Below are 25,899 nucleotides of genomic sequence, written 5' to 3'. Positions count from 1 at the left end.
CTCAGACTAATGTGCCTTTTAACCTGATTGATAAGTTGATGCTGATTTCCGCCCCTCACAACTCTGCATTGGATTAAACAGGTTTGGCAACATACCATTGATTCAGATATTCAGACCCCTTTCCTTTTTTCACATTTTGTTATGTTGCTAAAATCAATTGAATGTATTTTTCCCTCCATCAAACAACAGTCAATGCCCCAGAATAAAAAAAATGCAAAAATAGGATTTTAGAAATTATTGTTGACTTATTTAAAATAAAAAAGTCAAATAACACATCAATCAATCAGTCAATCAACATTTATTTATATAGCACATATTCATACAAAAAAAATGTAGCTCAAAGTGCTTTACAAAATGAATAGAGAAATAGAAGACACAATAAAAAATAAACATAAGTCAACATTAATTAACATAGAATAAGAGTAAGGTCCGATGGCCAGGGTGGACAGAAAAAACAAAAAACTCCAAAGGCTGGAGAAAAAAATAAAATCTGTAGGGGTTCCAGACCAAGAGACCGCCCAGTCCCCTCTGGGCAATCTACCTAACATTAGACAAACAGTCCTCTTTGTATTTAGGGTTTTCATGGAAGGACCTGATGATGATGGTCAGGTAGACTTCTGGCTTTCAGTCCATCAATGTTGGTGCATCAGGATGCTTTGAGTAGGTGGTGGTGGCACAGGTCGCCACCACAAAGAAACCGGAAAAAGAAACAGAAGAGAGAGTTGGGGTCAGTACGGATTTTGGAGCCACTGTGAATAATTATTGTGATGAATTGAACATACAGAGTATCAGGATTAAGTTAAAGTGAAGTTATAAAAAGGCCATGTTAAAGTAATATGTTTTCAGCAGTGTTTTAAAGTGCTCTACTGTATTTGCCTGGCGAATTCCTATTGGCAGGCTATTTCAGATTTTAGGTGCATAACAGCAGAAGGCCGCCTCACCACTTCTTTTAAGTTTAGCTTTTGGAATTATAAGGAGACACTCATTTGAAGATCTAAGGTTACGATTTGGAATATAACGTGTCAGGCATTCCGATATATAAAATGGCGCGAGATTATTTAAGGCTTTATAAACCATAAGCAGTATTTTAAAGTCAATCCTGAATGACACAGGCAACCAGTGTAGTGACATCAAAACTGGAGAAATGTGTTCGGATTTTCTTTTACCAGTTAGGATTCTAGCAGCTGCATTCTGCACTCGTTGCAAATGATTTATGTCTTTCTTGGGTGGTCCTGAGAGGAGTGCATTACAGTAATCTAGTCGACTGAAAACAAACGCGTGAATTAATTTCTCAGCATCTTTCAATGATATAAGAGGCCTAACTTTACTTTTGTTTCTTAAGTGAAAAAATGCTGTCCTAGTGGTCTGATGAATATGCGATTTAAAATTCAGATTACAGTCAACGGTTACCCCTAAATTTTTTACTTCCGTCTTAACTTGTAATCCTAGTGCATCAAGTTTATTTCTGATAACCTCACTGAATCCATTATTGCCAATTACTAAAATTTCAGTTTTCTCTTTATTTAGTTTGAGAAAATTACTATTCATCCATTCAGAAATACCAGTAAGACATTGTGTTAGTGAATCGAGAGAGTCGGAGTCATCAGGTGCTATTGATAAGTACAGCTGTGTGTCATCAGCATAGCTGTGGTAGCTCACGTTGTAACCTGAGATAATCTGACCCAACGGAAGCATGTAGATTGAGAAGAGCAGCGGACCCAGGATAGAGCCTTGTGGAACACCATATCGGATATCAACACATTGACACAAGTACAGGGTGAGTCACAATTATGTTAACACTAATGGTACTGCTATGTATAGACTTGTACAGTAAAACCTTGGATTGCAAGTAACTTGATCTGCGAGTGTTTTGCAAGACAGGCTAAAATGTTTTAATAAATTTTAACTTGATAAATGAGCTAGGTCTTGCAACGTATATGCTTTGTCCGCTGAGCATCACTTGGGGATTGTGGGTAATCGTCTCCCATGTTCGTTCTCAGTCGGCGTGCTCCACTCATATAGTCAACTTCCGTACGAGCGTGTACTGTTTACTATAGCATGGTGACTGTGTGAGTCCCTGTCATGCACCCCAAAACACGAGGCTGAGTCTTAGTACTTTAGCAAAACCAGCGTTTATTCTGCTTGAAACAGGAACAGCACAGTAATTTATTGTAGTGGGATCTTCTATACAGAGACACAGCAATCAGGAAGGGTCGTGACCAGGTTAGTGGCTGAGTAGTACTGTGCTCTTGCATTTATAATCTTCCTTGTATCGCCCATTGACGGCAGGCGCTAATAGCTTGACCGCGATCTTTTATGATTCACTTTTACAGTGAACTGCTACAGCGCTGGGAGCCTATGGTTGCTTCGGGATGCTCTTCTGTGTGTTGTCCCGCTGGGGGGGAATCCTAAAAGAGTTTAGAAACCTTACGGTGCGTAAAGCATTTTTTTAAATTTTGTGTCCAATTATAGTGACTGTTCAGGCAAAAGCAGCTGTCATTGGTTAGCTTTCCTTGTTAAAGTCACAAAAAAAACAAAAAGATTTCAGTGAGCCAGCAGATAGCAGGGATTCTGTTAATTTGTGTGAAATTCGTCCTACACAATAACCCTCCTCCTCTTCCTCTCTCTCGTCTCCCTCACACTATCAACAAATCTTCTCAAAGGTAAAGTGCAGGTTAATTTGTTTTACGCATTTTTAATTTATATTTTGTATTAATCATTTTTATATAAATATTTGTGGGTTGTGAAACAAATTATCTGAGTTTTCATAATTTCTTATGGGGAAATTCGCTTTGATATATGAGTGCTTTGGATTACAAGCACGTTTCCGGAACGAATTATGCTCGTAAACTGAGGTTCCACTGTATACGATTTTTGTGGACAATTTATGTGCCACATATAGTACATGCGTTGAACATGATAGCGAACAGGTTGAGACATTCCTGTAAATCATCTTTCACACATGAATTATGTTTTGTGAATAAATTGTTTCCGCCATTCAAATGTTAACATAATTTTGACTCATCCTGTATTCAGAACCTTTTCTATGACACTTTGAAATTTGCCTCGGGTGCATTGCAATCTATTGATCATCATTGAGGTATTTAGAGTCCACCTGTCGTAATTTGAGTTGATTGGACTGGTTAGAAAATCCACTTACTTGGCTGTAGAAAGTCCCAGAGTTGAGGTTGAAAGAATTGCCTGCAGAGTATAGAGATGAGATTTTGTCGAGTCACATATCTGGGAAAGGCTATAAGCAACTTCTGGAGCACTGAAGGTTCCCAAGATCATGGTGACTTCCATAATTCTTAAACAGAAGAAACTGGAACAATTACAACACATCCTAGAGCTGACCACCTGGACAAACCAAGCAATCAGGGGAGAGAAGGGCCTCGGTAGGAGAAGCGATTATGAGCCTGATGGTCACTCTGGCTGAGCTTCAGGGAACCTTTGTGGAGATGGGAGAAACTTACAGAAGGATAATCATCGCTGTTACACTCTTCAAATGTAATCAACTGAAATGCAGTGAATGACCTAAAATAGCGAAAATGCAAGCAGTAAACTGCCAGAGGTTTCAGTTTAAAGTTTAGGTTAGCAGAAACTGAAAATAATGGAAATATCAGAATATTATAAATAATACAGATTTACTGTAACAATTAAAGTAAATTTAGCCTTGCTTAGGTGTTACCTTAAAAAGGAACATTTGTATTACTCTGAAATTTCCTTTTTTCAGTTTTTGATAACCTAAACTTCAATGTGCAACTTCTGGCAGTTTACTTTAGCTTATTTTTTTCACCATTTTATGACATTCATTGCAGATTCAACAGATTAAATTTGAAGAAAAATGGAGGTGTTCTAAAATGTTTGACTGGTATTGTATGTACACTGGCATTCAAAAGTTTGGACACGAATAAAGAATGGGACCAAAACATCCTCTGAGAGCAACTTCTCCCAACTATCCAAGAATAGTTTGGTGACCAACAATGCCTTCTCCAGCATGATGGAGCACCGCACCATAAAGCAAAAATGATAGCTAACTGGCTCAGGGAACAAAACATCAAAGTTTTAGGTCCATGGCCAGGAAACTGTCCAGACCTTAATCCCAGTGAGAACTTGTGGTCTGGTCAATCCTCAAGAGGCAGCTGGACAAACAAAAAAACCCAAATTCTGGCAAACTCCAAGCATTGATTATGTAAGAATGGGCTGCCATCATTGGATTTGGTCCAGAAGTTCATTGACAGCCTGCCAGGGCGAATTGCAGAGGACTTGAAAAAGAAAACATTGCAAATATTGACTCTTTGCATAAACTTCTTGTCATTGTCAATAAAAGCCTTTGAAACTTATGTAGTGCTAGTAATTCTACTTCAGTCTACCATAGAAACATCTGACAAAAAGACCTAAAAACACTGAAGCAGCAAACTTTGTGAAAACCAACACTTGTGTTATTCTCAAAACTTTTGCCCACAACTGTACTGCATGTGTGTTTTATACCAGTACAGTGAACCCTTGGCTTACTAACTCAATTCGTTTGCGAGGGCTGGTTGTAACTCAAGAGTATTTTTACCATAAGAAATAATGGAAATGCCCATAATGCATTCCGAACCTGCATTCCACAGCAACACTTACTTATTAACCTTTTCATAATAAAAAAAGGGTTGTATAATGTGCATAATTTACCAAAAACACCAACAATGTTTCTAATGTACTAACCAAAAAGTTATAAAAAGTGCCTAGCCTACCAGAAACAACAATTTCACACTGTATTCAGCATTTAAGTTGATATCTTTGGCTTGCAGGAAGGGAGGAGGAGGAGAATGAAATGGAAGATGGTTATTGTTTGGAATGAGCTTCCTTATACAAATCTTTTCTTTGTATAATTGTCGAGATGGTGGATTTCTACATGCTGTACATATTAGCGAGATCAGTCACACAAACACCACTCTCATATTTCCGCACAATTTCCCTCTTCGTTTCGATTGTGATCGATTTCTTTACCTTTGTCACCTTCTCTTCCTTCTTTAGCTTCTTTTCTAGCTTTTTTGGGGCCATTTTGATAGCAATTATCGAAATAAATTATATAAATCACTGCACTGACCGAAATTACGTCCACAAACGCACGTATATGGGCTCTGACTGACGCTTACAAACACTCTTAGCTGTTTGTTTACAATCGTACAAGTGGATACACGTGACCACATTCAGGTAGTAATGCAAGACGTTGGTCGTAATTCAAAACAAAAATTTTGCTCGTAATTCAAAACAAAAATTTTGCTCGTAATTCAAAACAAAAATTTTGCTCGTAAATCAAGTTGTTCGCATGTCAGGCCGGTCGTATATCGAGGGTCGACTGTAATTTGAAACCGGTAGGAAGGGTAGAAAAACGCAGATTCTTGTTATTGATGGAGTTGTGAGACATGGCGTTTGAAAGTCTTTTACTTGAGGTTAATGGAAACCTTTGGCCTCAACTGTATGCTACACCAGTTCAGTTTGAGATTACTAAGGCTAGAGACCATCCCAGCAGCATCTGGAACAACCAGCCCTTCACAGGACACAACCATCCACACACTAACAGCAACTCCTACTTCCATTTAAATGTCACCTTTGTGAGGACAGCTGAAGTGCCTGGAGAAAATTCCATGTGGACATGTGGACAACATGCAAGCTCTACACCCACGGTGAATGGGTGCAGGATTCTTGAGGCACTGGGTCGAACCACAGTATTAACATGCATTCCCTATTAGACAAATATTTAAATCTAAAATCTTACTATAGTTTCTAAAGTGAGTGCCTTTAAATAGATTTATTGGTCTGCAATTGAATTTGGCTCAGTTTTCAGGACGCAACATAACAATTAGATTTTTGTGGTTGCTCAGAAGTATTTTGCCATTGTTTATCTTGCCAATAAGCTGAAATCTTCTCATTTTTGCTTTTGTATTTTCAGCTGAATAATCTTTGACCCCATTATCCCTCTGTTAGATTTAAATGAGTACCAAAAATCTCAATAGTTGGATGTGATTTTACTGGCCCATTTAAGAAGAACACAAGTTTGGAAAGGGTTAGGCCTCATTTTCCACTTCCTGTTACCTTTAATTTGAACTGGTTTCTTTTATCAACATTCATTAGAGAAAGAAAAAAACAACAGATATTTTATTAGGATTTGTGTTGTCATTGCCTGAAAGTGCTGTTGTAGGAGGCCTCATTATCAGAGAAAGGGCTTCATGGCACCCTTTCAGAAACATGCCATAAAATAAATGGAATATTTAAAGTTTTTTCTTTAGCTAATGAGGCTATTAAAACTAATAGATTACATTTTTGTCCCACATATTTTTGTGTAATCTAGATAAGCTTTCAGCCGAAGAAAAGTTATTGTAAGCATAATCACTCCCACATTCTTAGGTTTTCCACTAAGTGTTGGTGGTGTGCTGTTGTCATTAGGCCCCTGTGGTCTCATCAAAGGATTGTTTCCCGACAGTTCCAAACTGTACCCATTGTACAGTGCTCACTATTATCCATATGACATCACCAGCACATTATATATATATATATATATATATATATATATATATATATATATATATATATATATATATATATATATGTATGTATGTTTTAACCTGATAGTCAACTCTGTTCTTAAAATATCGTGGGTATTCCTTCAGTCGACACTTTTTTCACTTCTTCTCCTCTGAAAGGCTTTGAGTCTCACTGTGTAAATCATCTTTAGAAATTCTTTCTTTCACTAAACTATGCTTGCTTTATCTTCTTATTGGTAGTTTTTTAGTATGTGAAGGAACATATTCAAGAACATTCAGTTATACCCAGCCGTGTGAAAAAGTAAGTCCACCCTATAAAATGTCTCATTGTGGACATATCAAGATCTTCATTTAAATATTAACATTTACAGAATTTATTTTATGGCACATTTTTATATATAGAATGTATATTGATCGTTTGGTAAACCCATGTCTCCCAAAGAAATGCCTCCAGTGAAACTTTTCAGGGTTTTGCTTTATTTTTTAATCACAAAATTAATGATATTAGAAATAATATAGTACATCCCCCCCAAAACCCATCCTATTAAATCCCGGTATTCCATTTTAAGCAAATTAAATTCTTTAACCAAGATAGATTTACCCAATTTATATAGAATCATGGGCGGCACGGTGGCGCAGTGGTAGCGCTGCTGCCTCGCAGTTAGGAGACCCGGGTTCACTTCCCGGGTCCTCCCTGCGTGGAGTTTGCATGTTCTCCCCGTGTCTGCGTGGGTTTCCTCCGGGCGCTCCGGTTTCCTCCCACAGTCCAAAGACATGCCGGTTAGGTGGATTGGTGATGCTAAATTGGCCCTAGTGTGTGCTTGGTGTGTGGGTGTGTTTGTGTGTGTCCTGCGGTGGGTTGGCACCCTGCCCAGGATTGGTTCTATCTTGTGCCCTGTGTTGGCTGGGATTGGCTCCAGCAGACCCCCGTGACCCTATTCGGATTCAGCGGGTTAGAAAATGGATGGATGGATGGATGGATATAGAATCATTTCTCAACTGAGACTCTCCACCTGCATCCTTGTCCCAATACCAACAAGTTTTTTCAAAGAAGTATCCAGCGCGTAAATTCATCAAGATACGGGGGTCTTCCCAGACTGTCTTATGACTGCTGTTGTTAAATCCCTGCTCAAGAAAAATAATCTCGACTCCTCAAGTTTTGACAATTTTAGATCAATTTCTAACCTGACTTTCTTAAGTAAAATCCTAGAAAAGGCCATCATTACATAGCTAAATGATCACCGTAATAGCCATGCTATTCTTGATAACTTTCAGTCAGGTTTTAGAACAAATCTCAGTACAGAAACTGCACTTGTTAAAGTAGTAAATGACTTGCGGGTCAATGCAGAGAGAGGCTGTGTATCTGTTCTCATCATCTTAGATATGAGTGCCGCGTTTGATACCATTGATCACAATATTCTTAGAAATTACCTTAGTCAGTGGGTGGGCCTGTTCCGCAGGGTCTTAAATTGGTCTGAGTCTTACTTAACAGGTAGAAAATTCTTTGTTAGTTGTGGTGATTATACTTCAACGAAACATGATATTCTATATGGTGGTACACAGGGGTCTCTCCTGGACCCGCTGCTCTTTTTGATCTCCATGCTTACATGAGGTCCGATTATCTCAAGGCATAACGTGAGCTACCACAGCTCTGCTGACAACACTCAACTGTATTTATCAATAACGCCTGATGACCCCGACTCTCTTGGTTCACTGACCCCAATGTGTTACTTGTGTTTCTGAGTGGATGAGTAGTCATTTTCTTAAACTAAATATGGAGAAAACAGAAATATTAGTGATTGGCAAAAATTAATATAATGAGGGTGTTAGAAATAAACTTGATCCATTAGGCTTGAAAGTCAAGACAGAGTTAAAGAATTTAGGGATAATTATTGACTGTGACTTAAATTTTAAATCACATATTAATCAGATTACCAAGACAGCATTTTTTCATTTAAGAAATATAGCAAAAGTTAAATCCCTTATAACTTCAAGATGCTGAAAAAGGAGTTCATTCTTTTGTTTTTAGTCAACTAGATTAGTGTAACGCACTCCTCTCAGGACCAGCGAAGAAAGACATCAGTAAGTTACAGCGAGTACAGAATGGAGCTGCCAGAATCTTAACTAAGAAAACAAAATCCGATCACATCACACCGGTCTGAGCGTCACTACACTTGTTACCTGTGTCATTTAGAATTAACTTTAAAATATTGTTTATGGTTTACAAAGCCTTCAATCATCTCAGTCCATCCTGTATTTCAGAATGCCTCTCACTTTACACTCCAAATCGTACCTTAGATCTTCAAATGAGGGTCTGCTTATCACTCCAAGAGCTAAACTTAAAAGAAGTGGTGAGGCAGCCATCTGCTGTTATGCACCTGAAATCTGGAATACGAGTTTACCGATAGAAATTCACCAGGCTAATATGGTGGAGCACTTTAAAAAACTGCTAAAAACTCATTATGTTAACCCTGGCTTTCTCATAGCTTCATTTTAGTGTAACCCTGATACTCTGTATATGCATTGAATTATCATACCTCCACAAGCCGTACTAACTCCTACTTTTCTCTGCTGCTCTTTATCCGGTTCTCTATGGTGCTGATCTGCACCATCACTACCTGATCTGGGCACCATGCAGTCCCTACATTGATGGATTGAAGGCCAGATGACTGTCATCATTTAATTCACCTGTAAACCATGAGGACTGATTGAGATCATTAATGTTAGGGGGGCTGGGCGGTCTCATGGCCTTGGTATCCCTGCAGATTTGTTGTTTAGTTTTCTCTCCACCACCCAAGGATTTTTTTTTTTTTTTTTGTTTTTTCTGTCCTACTGGCCATCGGACCTTACTTCATTCTTTGTTACTTAGGATTGCCTAATCTTATTTTATATTTTTCTTTTTTGTTCATCTTGTAAAGCACTTTGAGCTACATCATTTGTATGAAAACATGCTATAGTAATAAATGTTGCTGTTGTAGTTGAAAATGCTTGTCAAGATGTCAAAGAAATAGTTAAAAGAAAACCAAATTAAAAGTACAATTTACAATACACACCTTTTGTCACACATTTTGCATACTTGTCCCACTTTGGCGGTAAGAGACCATAAACAGCTTTGGGACCCCTGAGGGTTTTTTCTTTTTTCCTATTTACTATGGTGAATTTTAATTACAGTGCAGTGCCATCTGGTGGCTCAAAGGAAGTCCATCCATCCATCCATCCATCCATCCATCCTCTTCCGCTTATCCGAGGTCGGGTCGCGGGGGCAGCAGCTTAAGCAGAGAGGCCCAGACTTCCCTCTCCCCGGCCACTTCTTCCAGCTCTTCCGGGAGAATTCCAAGGCGTTCCCAGGCCAGCCGGGAGACATAGTCCCTCCAGCGTGTCCTGGGTCTTCCCCGGGGCCTCCTCCCGGTTGGACGTGCCCAACACCTCACCAGGAGGCGTCCAGGAGGCATCCTGATCAGATGCCCGAGCCACCTCATCTGACTCCTCTTGATGCGGAGGAGCAGTGGCTCTACTCTGAGCTCCTCACCTTATCTTTAAGAGAAAGCCCAGACACCCTGCGGAGGAAACTCATTTCAGCCGCTTGTATTCGCGATCTCGTTCTTTCGGTCACTACCCATAGCTCATGACCATAGGTGAGGGTAGGAGCGTAGATCGACTGGTAAATTGAGAGCTTTGCCTTACGGCTCAGCTCCTTTTTCACCACGACAGACCGATGCAGAGCCCGTATCATTGTGGATGCCGCACCGATCCGCCTGTCGATCTCACGCTCCATTCTTCCCTCACTCGTGAACAAGACCCCGAGATATTTGAACTCCTCCACTTGGGGCAGGATCTCTCCCCCAACCCTGAGAGGGCACTCCACCCTTTTCCGGCTGAGGACCATGCTCGGATTTGGAGGTGCTGATTCTCATCCCAGCCGCTTCACACTCAGCTGCGAACCGATCCAGAGAGCTGAAGATCACGGCCTGATGAAGCAAACAGGACAACATCATCTGCAAAAAGCAGTGACCCAATCCTGAGTCCACCAAACTGGACCCCTTCAACACCCTGGCTGCGCCTAGAAATTCTGTCCATGAAAGTTATTAACAGAATCGGTGACAAAGGGCAGCCCTGGCGGAGTCAAACTCTCACTCTCACCTTGCGGCCACAGCTCCGGTCAGCCGCCTCAACAATAGAGGCACGGAACATGGCCCATTCTGACTCAATGTCCCCCACCTCCCTCGGGACGTGGTTGAAGTTCTGCCGGAGGTGGGAGTTGAAGCTACTTCTGACAGGGGACTCTGCCAGCCGTTCCCAGCAGACCCTCACAACACGTTTGGGCCTACCAGGTCTGACCGGCATCTTCCCCCACAATCGAAGCCAACTCACCACCAGGTGGTGATCAGTTGACAGCTCCGCCCCTCTCTTCACCCGAGTGTCCAAGACATATGGCGCAAGTCCGACGACACGACCACAAAGTCGATCATCGACCTGAGGCCTAGGGTGTCCTGGTGCCAAGTGCACATATGAACACCCTTATGCTTGAACATGGTGTTCGTTATGGACAATCCGTGACGAGCACAGAAGTCCAATAACAAAACACCGCTCGGGTTCAGATCGGGGCCATTCCTCCCAATCACGCCCCTTCCAGGTCTCACTGTCATTGCCCGTGAGCAGTGAAGTCTCCCAGGAAACCGAGGGAATCCCCAGAAGGTATGCCCTCTAGCAACCCCTCCAGAGACTCCAAAAAGGGTGGATACTCCAAACTGCTGTTTGGCGCATACGCACAAACAACAGTCAGGACCCTTCCCCCCACCCGAAGGTGGAGGGAGGCCACCCTCTCGTCCACCGGGGTAAACCCCAATGCACAGGCTCCGAGTCGGGGGGCAATAAGTATGCCCACACCTGCTCGGCGCCTCTCACCGGGGGCAACTCCAGAGTGGTAGAGAGTCCAGCCCCTCTCAAGGAGATTGGTTCCAGAGTCCAAGCTGTGCGTCGAGGTGAGTCCGACTATATCTAGCCGGAACCTCTCGACCTCGCGCACTAGCTCAGGCTCCTTCCCCTTCAGAGAGGTGACATTCCACGTCCCAAGAGCCAGTTTCTGTAGCCGAGGATCAGACCGCCAAGGTCCCCGCCTTCGGCCACCACCCAACTCACACTGCACCCAACCTCCTTGGCCCCTCCCATAGGTGGTGAGCCCATGGGAGGAGGACCCACGTTACCTCTTGGGCTGTGCCCGGCCGAGCCCCATGGGTGCAGGCCCGCCACCAGGCGCCGCCATCGAGCCCCACCTCCAGGCCTGGCTCCAGAGGGGGGCCCCGGTGACCCGCGTCCGGGCAAGGGAAAACGTTGTCCAAAGTTTTTGCTCTTCATCGGAGGTTTGTTGAACCGCTCTTTGTCTCATCCCTCACCTAGGACCAGTTTGCCTTGGGTGGCCCTACCAGGGGCATAAAGCCCCGGACAACATAGCTCAAAGGAAGTGAAACACCAAAACAGACTGAATGCTGAGTAGCAGATAAAGGACCAAAGCTTAAAATTACTTATCTGAGCAGCGCTAGGTGCTGCTGCTAGTACAGTTATAAACAGGCACCTCTTCATCAGGCTTCAAATGTGTATTCTTTAAGTGGATTGACCAAACTGGACTTTCTGGTGTGTGTGTGTGTGTGTGTGTGTGTGTGTGTGTGTGTGTGTGTGTGTGTGTATTACTCTCTACATCAGGGGTCCTCAATCACGGTCCTGGCTGCAGGTTTTTATTCCAACTAGTTTTCTAATTAGAAAGCAGTCCATGCTGATAATGAAACTTGGTATTGAACTGTTTGGCTTGTTAATGCTTGCCTTCACCCAAGAGCAATTCTGTTTGCACTGTAGAGTTCACTTCTGTGTTTTGTGGACCAGAATAGATTTAAACGTAATGGTCCTTCTAATTCCCATCCCATTCATTCCTAAACATTTTTATCACAGATACTTTATGGTAAGCATGTGAGCTGGAGAACTGCTGGTTTATTGGTTATCTGCATCTCATTATTAACTAATGTCTGATTAAGAAAACAGGCAACAATTAAAAGTTAAATGTAGCTACTAAAATCTAAAATAAGCCATTAAGGGTTCTGAGTGGCAACAGGCAAGAGAACTAAAATGAAGGCCCAAAAACGTATTGGTTTAGTAGTAAATAAAGGAATTTCTAATTAAGAAATTGTTTAAAGTGAAATATTGCAGCCACAGCAGACCTCCAGGATTGTAACTGAGGACCTCTGATCTACAAAGTAAGTAAAATTGGTATTTGATGAATGAAAGCACTAACAAGGCATAGAGTTAAACACTAAACACCAACTATCATTATCAGCAAGGACTGAGATCTAATAAGGACATTGGCCTGAATGAAAGCCCATAGCCACTGCGGCCCTCCAGGACTGTGATTGAGGACCACTGCTGTACATGAGCACTGCATTTTCCTGATGTTACGTAACTTCATTCTGTAAGCTGCTTAAGAGTATACGTGCAAGATTCAAATCTGTGAAATCAGAAGTGTCGTCTTCCTTCATCGTTAAGCTTGTGGAATGACGTTACAATGTTGGGAGAAGCCCTTTGTTAGAATAGTGGTATTTCTGTAATTATGTAATTTATTAATTAATAGAAATCTATTGACGTCCAGACTTTTTGGTTTGCTGTTATTGAGTGATGAAAGAAAACTGGAAATCATACAAGCACAACAGGCATTTCAGCTAATCTGTTGAAAGTCTGCTCTACTGTATATAACATATCCGTAAAAAAGATTAACATTGTTTTACCATTTGGACATTTATCATTTTTTTTGTTTTATTTCCAAAAAGAAAACTGGAAATCTTACAAGGCAAAATACTATTTAGCTAACCTTTTTCAGAGTCTGCCCTGTACAGTAAATGCATAAAAAAAGATTAGTATTACTTTACTGTTTGGGCATTTATCATTGTTTTGTTTCATTTCCACTTCTCAACTCCTCAGAATTCTTAAAAATTTGAAACTGAAAGATTATTCTTTTTTGAATTTAAAAATATAATATTGCAATGTACTGCAGTGGGCTGGCGCCCTGCCCAGGGTTTGTTTTCTGCCTTGCACCCTGTGTTGGCTGGGATTGGCTCCAGCAGACCCCCGTGACCCTGTAGTTAGGATATAGCAGGGTTGGATAATGGATTGATGGATATTGCAATGTAAGGCACACAATATTGCATAAATACACACCAGCTTAGGTGAAAAGGAAGAAAATTTAAAAGGAAAGAAAACGTCTGACTTTGTGGGGTAGCACGGTGGCGCAGTGGTAGCGCTGCTGCCTTGCAGTTAGGAGAATCGGGTTCGCTTCCCGGGTCCTCCCTGCGTGGAGTTTGCATGTTCTCCCCGTGTCTGCTTGTGTTTCCTCCCACTGTCCAAAGACTTGCAAGTTAGGTGCATTGGCGATCCTAAATTGTCCCGAGTGTGTGCTTGGTGTGTGTGTGTGACCTGCGTATGGCTGACACCCTGCCTGGGGTTTGGTCCTGCCTTGTGCCCTGTGCTGGCTGAGAATTGGCTCCAGCAGACCCCGTGACTCTGTGTTACGATATAGTGGGATGGAGAATGACTGACTGACATCTGACTTGTCAGTCCCAGTCCCAGTGAGACACTATACAGGGGTATTGCTGTTGGTATAAAGGAGCCCTGTCGCGTTTCCTGACACATTTCAGCTGCATGATTCATTAGTTGATTAAAGTCCTCACTGTTGATGTGTCACAAGGAGGATGTGCGGCATTGTTCATAATGACACTCACCTTTGTTTTAGCCCTCTCCTTTTCTGCTACCTCCATGGGGGCCAGAGTGCATCCTATGACTGAGCCTACCCTTTTAATTAGCATGTTGATTCAGTCGGCCTCAATTGAAGTGACCTGCGCAGCACACCACAGTGCAGAAAATCACACTGGTCATCGCATTATGGAGTTATGGAAGATGTGAAGGTTGTCACTTCACACATTAAAGAAACACAGTCTCTTAAAAAAACGTGCCTGCTCAGCCCTTTCTTCTCTTCTTCCTGTGTGTTCCAAGACCAGTCCAACATGTCATTAATGTGGACCCCTAATTACGTGTAGCAGTACTCCACCTCTACATCCACTCCCTGAGAAGTGACCAGACATAGACGATCTTTCGTGCAGTGAAAGTCTATAAGCCGTTCCTTGTTTTTTTTGCTGATGTTAAGGTGCAGCTAATTCTCTTTGCACCAACAGAAACAAATTTCTCCACCTGACTCATACATGATATGCATACACATGATAGGAAGACAATATCCTTTTCTAAAACAAATCTTGTTGAAAATGTAATTGAATATTGGGAAATACTTTGTTTTTAATTTTTTTTTCTGGTATAGTACATCAATTTTGTGAAGTTCCTTCTTCCATTATAGAGCTACAGGAGATCAGAGCCCATCGTGGAAGGAGTAGATGCCAAACAGGCATGGGGTGCGTTCACAAGCACACAGAGTCATGCTGTGCTAACTTAGTGTGGCCCATTCATTTAGTTTGTGTGTCTTTGGGATTTGGGAAGAGAGGGAGTTACCCCTGAGAAAATTCACACCTCTGCTATACCAGCTCCACATTGGCAGGGAACAGGCAGACCTGTAACTCTTTTGAAAGTGACTAAACACTTGGTGTTAGGTTTTCTTTAATGAACTCACTTTTTACTTAAAAATGTTTTGTTTTTTTTTTCCCATCAGTCAGTTGGTCAATTCAGTAATACTCCTTCTTTTTTGTTTAGGATGGCATCCCAAGGGTCTGCTTGTTGCACATCTTCATGAACACAAATCATCTGTGAATCGCATTCGGGTATCTGATGAGCATTCCATTTTTGCAACATGTTCAAATGATGGAACTGTGAAAATCTGGGACAGCCAGAAAGTGGAAGGAAAGACAACAACAACTAGGTATGTAGGTATAGGCATTTCTGAAGGGGTTACACTGGGATGCATACACAATTCTGGTGCCAAAGAAGAGTGAAGGTCTACACTGAAAATTAAACCATTAAGAACACAGTTTGGCAGCCAAACTAATGCACGTTAGCTATGGATCATTCATCATCCGTGTCTCTTTGTAGGCTGTGATCTCTCTGTAACATTTTGGAATTGTGGGTTCAGGCAGTACAGGAAGTGAGATAAAGCACAGTGCAGACTACAGACACGTTTACACTTCAAATGCATGTTACTTTTAAATGCTTTATAGACTTTGAGGCTATTTCTAAATATTGTGTGTGTGTGTGTTTGGTTATTTAAAGGAATTGTTATTTTCATGGGAATTGTTACATATAGGGCTGGGTGATTAATCGAAAAGTAATCGAAATCAACATTCACAACCTATAATCGATCAAATTTTTCCAGGTTGATTATTTCGATTACTTTCCCTTTAAAAACACTACCGCGTGTGGAGTCACGCGACCCCGCTCCGGTACATTACGTTATTCCGCCAACATGTCGAGCATGGAGAGCTTAAACACTGGCACAACTGAGCAACAAGAGCAGCTTGTACCAAACAAAAACACAGTCTTCGTCATTTGGACACATTTTGGCTTCAGTAAGCATGCCATCGAACAAAATGAAGTCAGATGTAGACAATGTAGAAAAACAGTCTCGACGCCCAAAGGTAACACCACCAATTTGTTTCAACACTTGAAGCACAATCACGTTACTGAATATGAACAGTGCATGGCTCAAAAAAAGACTGACAAGCGCCCAGCAACAAGTGCCTCCGCAAAGCAGATGTCGATAACACAAGCGTTCACAAATGCCACACAGTATGAGAAGAGTTCAAGAAGATGGAAAGAAATAACTGACGCTATTTGTTATTACATCGCAAAGGATATGACTCCCTTGGCTACAGTGGAGCGAAGCAGGTTTAAACACCTCGTTAAAACTCTCGACAGAAGATACACTGTGCCATCGCAATCACATTTTTCTAAAACTGTGCTGCCAGACGTGTACAAGACATGTTGTAAAAATGTAGTTGCTGAACTGAAAAATGTTCAACACTTTGCAGCCACATCTGATCTCTGGTCAAGTAGGACGATGGACCCATTCTTGAGCCTTACTTTGCACTACATTGACGACGATTGGAAGCTGCGCCAGAGATGCCTTGAGACGGCATATTTTCCAGCCAATCACACGGCAGATATGATTGCGCAAGGTCTGAAAGATCTGCTTTCTGAATGGGACCTCACGGAAGAAAAACTTTCAGCCATTACGACAGACAACGGTGCAGAGATGAGCAGCTGTTTAGTGTCCCCCATGCTGGATAGTGAGGCAAATCCACTGGACTGGTAGAGGAAGCATCATGTACACATTCCCACTCTAAGTAAGGTGGCAAAAAAGTATCTCTGCATACCAGTTACTAGCTCCCCATCAGAGCGGGTTTTCAGTTCAGGCGGAAACATTGTTACATGCCTCAGGTCCTGCCTGAAACCTGAAAAGGTTAACATGCTCGTGTTTCTTAGTAAGAACTTAGAGTAAATTCATGTTCATATAGTGACATGACAAGATCGCTAAGATCACCTCATGCAACAGTGCTTAGAGAGTTCGATTTTCATTACAACAATCTGTTGTTTACATTGATACATTGCACATTCAAATATTTGTTTACAGAAGATGCAAGAAATGCACTGTTTAAAATATTATTTACAGGATATATAAGAGTTATTTTATTTAGAAGAGATACTGCTTATTTTCTACTTTTAATAAGAAAAACATTGAAAATAATTTATTTTGTTTCCAAAAGTGCAAGTTATTTATTTTTACTTTTTTTATAAGTGACTGTTCGTTTTAGGCAATGTGTGCTTTAATTTCAGTTGTTCAACATTGATGTTCAATAAATAATCACAGATAGTAGATAGTGTGTTTCCTTCAATTATTTTAAAATCAAGTAATGCACCCTTCATTCAAAAATCTCTCATTAGTAATATGTGAGCATATTTACTGTACAAAACTTGTCAGTGAACTATGAGGGCAAAAAAAAAAATAAAATAATCATTCATTAATCGTAATTGAGTTAAAATGTTCAATTAATCGAGATTTTGATTTTAGGCCAAATCGCCCAGCCCTAGTTACATATGCATTATTTTCACTTTTACTTTTTAAAACTTTTGTAAAAACAATACTTGTCCTTTATTTCTGGCCCCAGGCCTGGTTAAATCTCTTTCTCGCAGGACATATAGCGCCGCTCGTATTGTGAAGGGGGGGGGCAGCTGAACGCATGTTAAGGAGAAGCGGACGGATCATCTGCTGGCAAGCTGCTTGTGCTGCTTGTCGCGCTGCGCGTTGATCATTTAAAAACCTTGTTCAGCAGCTGTCCTTTTACCACTGCTTGTCTCTGCTTCTCACGTTTGGGGGGCTGAACGCACACTAAGGAGAAGCAGTCGGATCATCTACTGGCTTGCTGCTGCTGATGAGCTGCATGTTCTGCTGGGAGCACATGAAGTGTGTCTGCCAAAAGCATTCCAACAATTGCTAGGTTAGATGTCTGTAAACTTGTTTTAAATGTTGTCCCATGGGATGTCAAATTGTCTTCCAAGAAGATCACGTCTTGTCTCCCTAGTCTCCCTCCCAAGATATATATATATATATATATATATATATATATATATATATATATATATATATATATATATATATATATATATATATATATATATATATAATTTTATTTTTTTTTTCCTTCAATACATGATACCATTCTAAGAGAAATGTTGAGCCTACCATGCTGACAGTAGGTCAGTTAAGTTATCAGTGATTCATAGACAGATTAATCGAAGTGCTTATAAATGATGACAAGTTCATTAACCATGGAGATTAATTAAGAAGCAAACATAAAATTCTTTGTAGTGGAGCATTTAGTTGGTGCTCGTCATTAAACCACACAAGGCAGGGATTTTGTTTGTAATGTACATGAAGGTTCGGACATGTGTTGTGCTTGGAGACTTTATTTTAAAGCTTAGATCAATCCCCTCTTATTCACCTTTAAGGTACTCTCCTTAAGGCGTAATACATTTGTCCGAGAACTTCTTGCAGTTATTTTAACATTTCCTGTACTCATCATTTGTTACTCTGCCTAAAGCTGGCTGTTACTTTTTTTTCCTGCATTTCTTCCACAGTAGCAAATCAGCAACAATTTTATTTTTAGAAAAAAAAAAAAAAAAAAACGACACAGAGTAAGATCTGGAGAATACAGAGAAAGCAAACCAACAACCACATTGATTTTTGGTCAGTAACTCTTCTTCTAGCAATGCAGTGTGCATTTGTCAATGTGCAAACTCCAGTTTTGGGTGCACCACTCCTCCAGAAATTTTTTCCTGATGCTTTCCAATAGACGCTTAAGTAGTTCAATGTAATGTCGCCGATTATCAGTCTGTTTACGGGTAAAAACTCTTTATGAACAAGTTCATCAATTTCAAGAAATATAAGCATTATTGCCTTTTGAAAATCTGCCATTATGGCTCAGTTTAAAAAAAAACCCACTCGGCAGACATACTGTATTAAGCAGACTGTAGGCATTTGACATTTGATAACTACACTCTACTCCTGTACAACTGACCAATTCCTGGAATTATTGTGTCCCCCAAAATTATTAAACAGTTGGTTAAATTAGCAAAACGGCAAAATAGTGATGATTAAGCTAATATCATAGCTAATATGTGAAGTTTAAATATATCATCAATGCCTCTCCATAATTGTATCAAATTGTGAAATAGATCTCTAGGAGGGCTGTTATTTTATTGAAAGGTTTTTGCAGTATATGTCATTTGAAGCATATTTGGCTGTTATTAACACTAGATTACCAGAGCCTACGAAAATACTCGTAAATCCGGCCCACCTTAAATCCTTTCTCACCTGTCCATCAGCGTCTTTTGTCCTGTAAATGTGTCGATAAGCAGCCTGGTATCCCATCCCCCGTCTCATCGCCGCAGTTCAATTCATAAAGAAGTTTCTCGGTGCTGAGTGTTTATCTTCGAGTGCTGGAGCATTATAGGGTAAAAAAAGTACATCGTCATTTGGAATATATACATTTCATGTGTTTTCAGTATCATCAACAATCTCTGTAAAAACATCGTTAACACAGAAACGTTTTTCATGTTTTAGTAATAATTGACAAAATGTAGAAGTGTATAATTTTTGAGGCCTGAAATACAAATATAAAATAAACACTTTCACAAAAGGTACAAGTATAACAAAACAAGGGCACTTTTATTCAAGATTTTAACCGAAGAATAAAGAAATCAGGTTACGGTAGGCAGTTGATACGACAGCGTTCATGGTGCAATGCTAAGAACACATACATTTGATTTGCGTCTGTAAATTTATAGTACTTGTCAAAGTTAGCGGGTTTTTTTTCTTTTCAGTTTTATTCTCTCACTCACATTCAAGCTCTCACACCCACCGCCGATCTGACGCTGTTTTCAAGACATGGTATAACAAACAAACTTGTTTTGTTACACCCCCTCTTTATTTGAAAACCATGTCAGATCTTGTGCGCGAACGAGCCTGGGAAAACTGTGGACGTGGATGTGCGTGACTGAGAATGACTGTGGATGTGAATTTTTTTTATTCAGTTTTACTCTTCAGTGTTCCTGCTCACACTGAATTAGTATGCACCTTCTGATCCATGATGTCACTGACAATAAAAGAGAGACTTAGGTACATATGACATTTGGAATAATTCATTAATTATTGACCTGTATAGTACATTTTGGAAAACGTCGCTGAACTAATGCAACATTATATTCATTTGCATACCTTCATGCGGTTGTAGACAGTGGCCGCGTTCGTTTTTTTTTTTTCCTCAATCTTGGCCAGTGTCCACATGTTCCTGCGTGGTGGTGTTTCTTTTCAACTCCAGGAGATGCAGAGGACAGAATAGTACAGAGAGGTCAGTACCACACTATATACAATCATCAGATTCAAATGTTAACAGTTCCCACACACACCCAAGGACCATCCTTCCTACATTTACGACATGTGTGTAAAGTGTGAAGCCTGAAGTCCAACTATCAAATAAACACTTTCACAAAAGGTACAAGTATAACAAAACAAGTGCACTTTTATTCAAGAATTTAACCGAAGAATAAAGAAAGCAGGTTACGGTAGACGGTTGAAACGCCAGCTTGTGTGATGCAATGCTAAGAACTGCTGACTCAATCAAGAGCTTCTGGGTTTGATGCTGGCAGCGTCACAAATTTACCATTTTGAGTAGAGAACTGCTCTTATTGTTAATATTATACAATAAAAATATACATTTGATTGTTTTTTTTTTTTTTAGTTTTATTCTCTCACTCACGTTCACGCTCCCACAACATCTGCCTGCCCACCCCAAACCCCTGATCTGATGCTGTTTTCAGATAAAGACATGTACTTGACCGGGAATAATTGTAAATGAGAATTCCCTGTAATTTCAAGATCCATAATCTCAAAACACCACTCACATTCGCAGTGTCAGTAGTGTTTTGAGACAATGGAACTGGAAATTCTCTTATGTGGAATCAATTCTGTATGGTTGTAGGCATGGGTGTGAGTGGTGCACATAACTGGGAATTACTGTACAATAAGAGCAGTTCTCTTACTCAAAATGGTAAACTTGAGACGCTGCCAGCATCAAACCCAGAAGCTCTTGATTGAGTCAGCAGTTCTTAGCATTGCATCACACAAGCTGTCCTATCAACCGCCTACCGTAACCCACTTTCTTTTTTCTTCGGTTATATTCTTCAATAAAAGTGCACTTGTTTTGTTATACTTGTACCTTTTGTGAAAGTGTTTATTTCATATTTGGACTTCAGGCTTCACACTTTATACACATGTCGTAAATGTAGGAAGGATGGTCCTTGGGTGTGTGTGGGAACTGTTAACATTTGAATCTGATGATTGTATATAGCGTGGAACTGACCTCTCTGTACAATTCTGTCCTCTGCACCTCCTGGAGTTCAAAAGAAACACCACCACGCAGGAACATGTGGACACTGGCCAAGATCGAGAAAAAAGAAAACAAACGTGGTCACTGACTACAACCGCATGAAGGTATGCAAATGAATATAATGTTGCATTAGTTCAGCAACGTTTTCTGAAATGTACAATACAGGTCATAAAATGAATTATTCCAAATGTCATATATACCTAAGTCTCTCTTTTTTTGTCAGTGAAATCATGGATCAGAAGGTGCATACTAATTCAGTGTGAGCAGGAACACTCAAGAATAAAACTGAATAAAAAAAAATTGACATCCACAGTCATTCTCAGTCACGCACACCACTCACATCCTCATCCACAGTTTTCCCGGTCCCAGTCTCGTTCGCACACAAGATCTGACATGGTTTTCAAATAAAGAGGGGGTGTAACAAAACAAGTTTGTTTGTTATACCATGTCTTGAAAACAGCGTCAGATCAGGGGTGGGTGTGGGAGCTTGAACGTGAGTGAGAGAATAAAACTGAAGAAAAAAAAACCCAGCTGATATTGAAACCGCGACCTCTTGATTGGAAGGCAGCAGTTCTTAGCATTGTACCAGGAACGCTGTCATATCAACCGCCTACGGTAGCCTGCTTTCTTTTTTCTTCAGTTAAATTCTTGAATAAAAGTGCCCTTGTTTTGTTATACTTGTACCTTTTGTGAAAGTGTTTATTTCATATTTGTATTTCAGGCTTCACACATTATACATTACATGTCTACATTTCGTCAATTATTACTAAAACATGAAAAACGTTTCAGTGTTAATGACGTTTTTACATAGATTGTTGATGACACTGAACACACATGAAATGTATGTATTCCAAATGACGATGTACTATTTTACCCTATAAAGCTCCAGCACTTCTCTCAAAGATAAACACTGAGCACTGAGAAATTTCTTTGCAAATTGAATTGCGGCGATGAGCGGGGGGATGGGATACCAGGCTGCTTGCTGCTTATCGACACATTCACAGGACAAAAGATGCTGACGGAGAGGTGAGAATGGATTTAAGGTGCACCGGATTTACGAGTTTTCTCATAGGCTCTGGTAATTCTAGTGTTAAACGACATTCTGAAACCCACTTCATCTAGTTCAGGGTTGCTAGGCCCAAGACTGTCCTAATATAATCTTTTTTATCATATTTTTACTGTTTGCCTTTCACAACCTATAGTATGTCATCGCCAGTTTGGACTCCTGGAAATGCATGTCTGCCTGCTTACTTCTTGCAATTTGAATTCTTTGTGTGATCAGGAAATTCCATAGAATGGCAAAGGAAAATGTTACCTTCAGAATTTTCTTGTCCAAGTGTTCAAACCTTACATCATTTTGATTCACTCAGCTTGTCACACTTCTGGCATGAAAATCAGACTGGAAATTATAACAGTTTTTGGATGGTGCTCACTTGAAGTAAATGTTTAGTTCTGAGCCAGATTTATGATATACATAATTCATATAGCCTGAAGGCTGGAATCAGGAGTACAGTGTTTACAAAATTCATCAATCACTAGAAAACCATTTACTGTCATAATTGTCTGCTTTTTAGCTGCTTTTTAGGGTTTTGTATGTCTTTAACCTTAACCCTCCCTCCCAAACATATTAAACAATTAAAATATTCGGTCAGGCCTTGGTGTAACCTGATTGGAGGCAGAGATTTCCAAAATATTGTCATGTAGGCATAGTGATGTGAATTTAAACATTTTCAATTTTGTTTTGTTTTAATTTACACTCACCTAAAGGATTATTAGGTACCCCATACTAATACGGTGTTTGGCCCCCTTTCGCCTTCAGAACTGCCTTAATTCTACGTGGCATTGATTCAACAAGGTGCTGAAAGCATTCTTTAGAAATGTTGGCCCATATTGATAGGATAGCATCTTGCATTTGATGGAGATTTGTGGGATGCACATCCAGGGCACGAAGCTCCCGCTCCACCACATCCCAAAGATGCTCTATTGGGTTGAGATCTGGTGACTGTGGGGCCATTTTAGTACAGTGAACTCATTGTCATGTTCAAGAAACCAATTTGAAATAATTCGAGCTTTGTGACATGGTGCATTATCCTGCTGGAAGTAGCCATCAGAGGATGGGTACATGGTGGTCATGAAGGGATGGACATGGTCAGAAACAATGCTCAGGTAGCCCGTGGCATTTAAACGATGCCCAATTGGCACTAAGGGGCTTAAAGTGTGCCAAGAAAACATCCCCCACACCATTACACCACCACCAGCAGCCTGCACAGTGGTAACAAGGCATGATGGATCCATGTTCTCATTCTGTTTACTCCAAATTCTGACTCTACCATTTGAATGTCTCAACAGAAATCGAGACTCATCAGACCAGGCAACATTTTTGCAGTCTTCAACTGTCCAATTTTGGTGAGCTTGTGCAAATTGTAGCCTCTTTTTCCTATTTGTAGTGGAGATGAGTGGTACCCGGTGGGGTCTTCTGCTGTTGTAGCCCATCCGCCTCAAGGTTGTGCGTGTTGTGGCTTCACAAATGCTTTGCTGCATACCTCGGTTGTAACGAGTGGTTATTTCAGTCAAAGTTGCTCTTCTATCAGCTTGAATCAGTCGGCCCATTCATTCTCCTCTGACCTCTAGCATCAACAAGGCATTTTCGCCACAGGACTGCCGATACTGGATGTTTTTCCCTTTTCACACCATTCTTTGTAAACCCTAGAAATGGTTGTGCGTGAAAATCCCAGTAACTGAGCAGATTGTGAAATACTCAGACCGCCCGCCTGGCACCAACAACCATGCCACGCTCCAAATTGCTTAAATCACCTTTCTGTGCCATTCTGACATTCAGTTTGGAGTTCAGGAGATTGTCTTGACCAGGACCACAGCCCTAAATGCATTGAAGCAACTGCCATGTGATTGATTGATTAGATAATTGCATTAATGAGAAATTGAACAGGTGTTCCTAATAATCTTTTAGGTGAGTGTGTATATATATATATATATATATATATATATATATATAATATACCAGCGTATCGCAGCGGAGAAGTAGTGTGTTAAAGAAGTTATGAAAAAGAAAAGGGAACATTTTAAAAATAACGTAACATGATTGTCAATATACAGTAACTGTTTTGTGAGTGTTATTGACTGTTGCTGTCATCAAGGATTTGATTCTCATTATTTCTTTCAATCAGGTTCGTATTTGGAGGATGTGTTGTGTTCAAGTTACATTCCGTGTTTGTCAATCGTTGTAAAGATAACAGGTTTCATTCATCGATTCGCTTACTGCATCAATAAACAGCTCGCCTTCCTCTTTATCTGAGACCTGACACACTGCATGCACGGGTTTTTTTTACACTGTCTTCCTTTAGCGGGAAATTGACTTTTTCCACCGTCTGCTTTGTTTCCGCAGTAGCTGCACTTATGAATACGCTTGTATGTATCAGACGCTTCATATTTTTTGCTGCCTTCTCAATTGTGTAATTCGGTTTTGTTCAGCTCTTTGGAACTGTTGCTTTTGTCTGTGCACCGCGCCAGTTCACGTGAGCCGCTCGGTGTACATGCATCAAAGTTTCCCAGCTGTGCTGGTGCCATGTCGTGCTATGTCCACGGCTGTATTAAATGTTAGCTAAGACCCAGCACTTAAAACTTTCTCTCGCAGTTTCGCTGAGTTTGTGCCAAACACCACCCTGACCATCTCATCTTCCTCTGCATAAGCACAGTCCTTCACCTGTGAATATTTAGCGGCAGTGTTTCTATTGGATTGCTGCTGACGGATGGCCTTATATGGGCAGGTACTAAATTACAAACGCCAGCGGCAGCCTGTCTATGAACTTAATTTAAACTTTAGGTTTACACCGTGCTTTGTTTCTGAAGTAGCCGCACTCATGAATATGGTAGTATATGTCACTCGCTCGCTTCTTATTGTTTCGCTGCCTTCTCAATTACATAATGCATGTTTTCTTCAGAGCTTTTTGGAGCTCTTCCTGGTTTTCTATGCACTGCGTGATTACGTGGGAGGTGTGATGATGTCACACAAAACTCCGCCCCCACGGCTTTCGAGCTCAACTCCATTACAGTAAATGGAGAAAAATAGCTTCCAGTTATGACCATTACGCATAAAATTTCGAAATGAAACCTGCTTAACTTTTTTAAGGAAGCTGTAAGGAATGAACCTGCCAAATTTCAGCCTTCCACCCACACGGGAAGTTGGAGAATTAGTGATAAGTCAGTGAGTGAGTCAGTGAGGGCTTTGCCTTTTATTAGTATCGATAATATATGTATGTATATATATGTATATATGTATGTACACTGCTCACAAAAATTAAAGGAACACTTTTTTTATTGGGCCTGGCATGAAATCAATTAAACCTGTCTGATTATTTTCTGGTTGGTTAAGCAGCTGAGGTCATTGTTAATCACTTTCAGCTGTATTGGTGTTCATGGACTTA

The 25,899-nt window shown here is 40.6% G+C and overlaps 1 protein-coding gene across 1 annotated transcript in view; it reads left to right on the top strand.

The window, feature by feature from the left end:
- pik3r4 (phosphoinositide-3-kinase, regulatory subunit 4) overlaps positions 1 to 25,899 on the top strand; it is a 137,308-nt gene that overhangs the window by 83,363 nt on the left and 28,046 nt on the right. Inside the window, exon 13 of the mRNA XM_039737397.1 lies at positions 15,270 to 15,435. Within this exon, the coding sequence (XP_039593331.1) occupies positions 15,270 to 15,435 (166 nt within the window). The remainder of the gene's footprint in view (positions 1 to 15,269; positions 15,436 to 25,899) is intronic.

The sequence above is a fragment of the Polypterus senegalus genome, chromosome 15 (assembly GCF_016835505.1).
Source record: "Polypterus senegalus isolate Bchr_013 chromosome 15, ASM1683550v1, whole genome shotgun sequence".
In the NCBI taxonomy this organism is placed as follows: domain Eukaryota; kingdom Metazoa; phylum Chordata; class Cladistia; order Polypteriformes; family Polypteridae; genus Polypterus; species Polypterus senegalus.
Note: the sequence above shows the minus strand (reverse complement) of the source record. Positions and strands in the feature narration are given on the sequence as shown.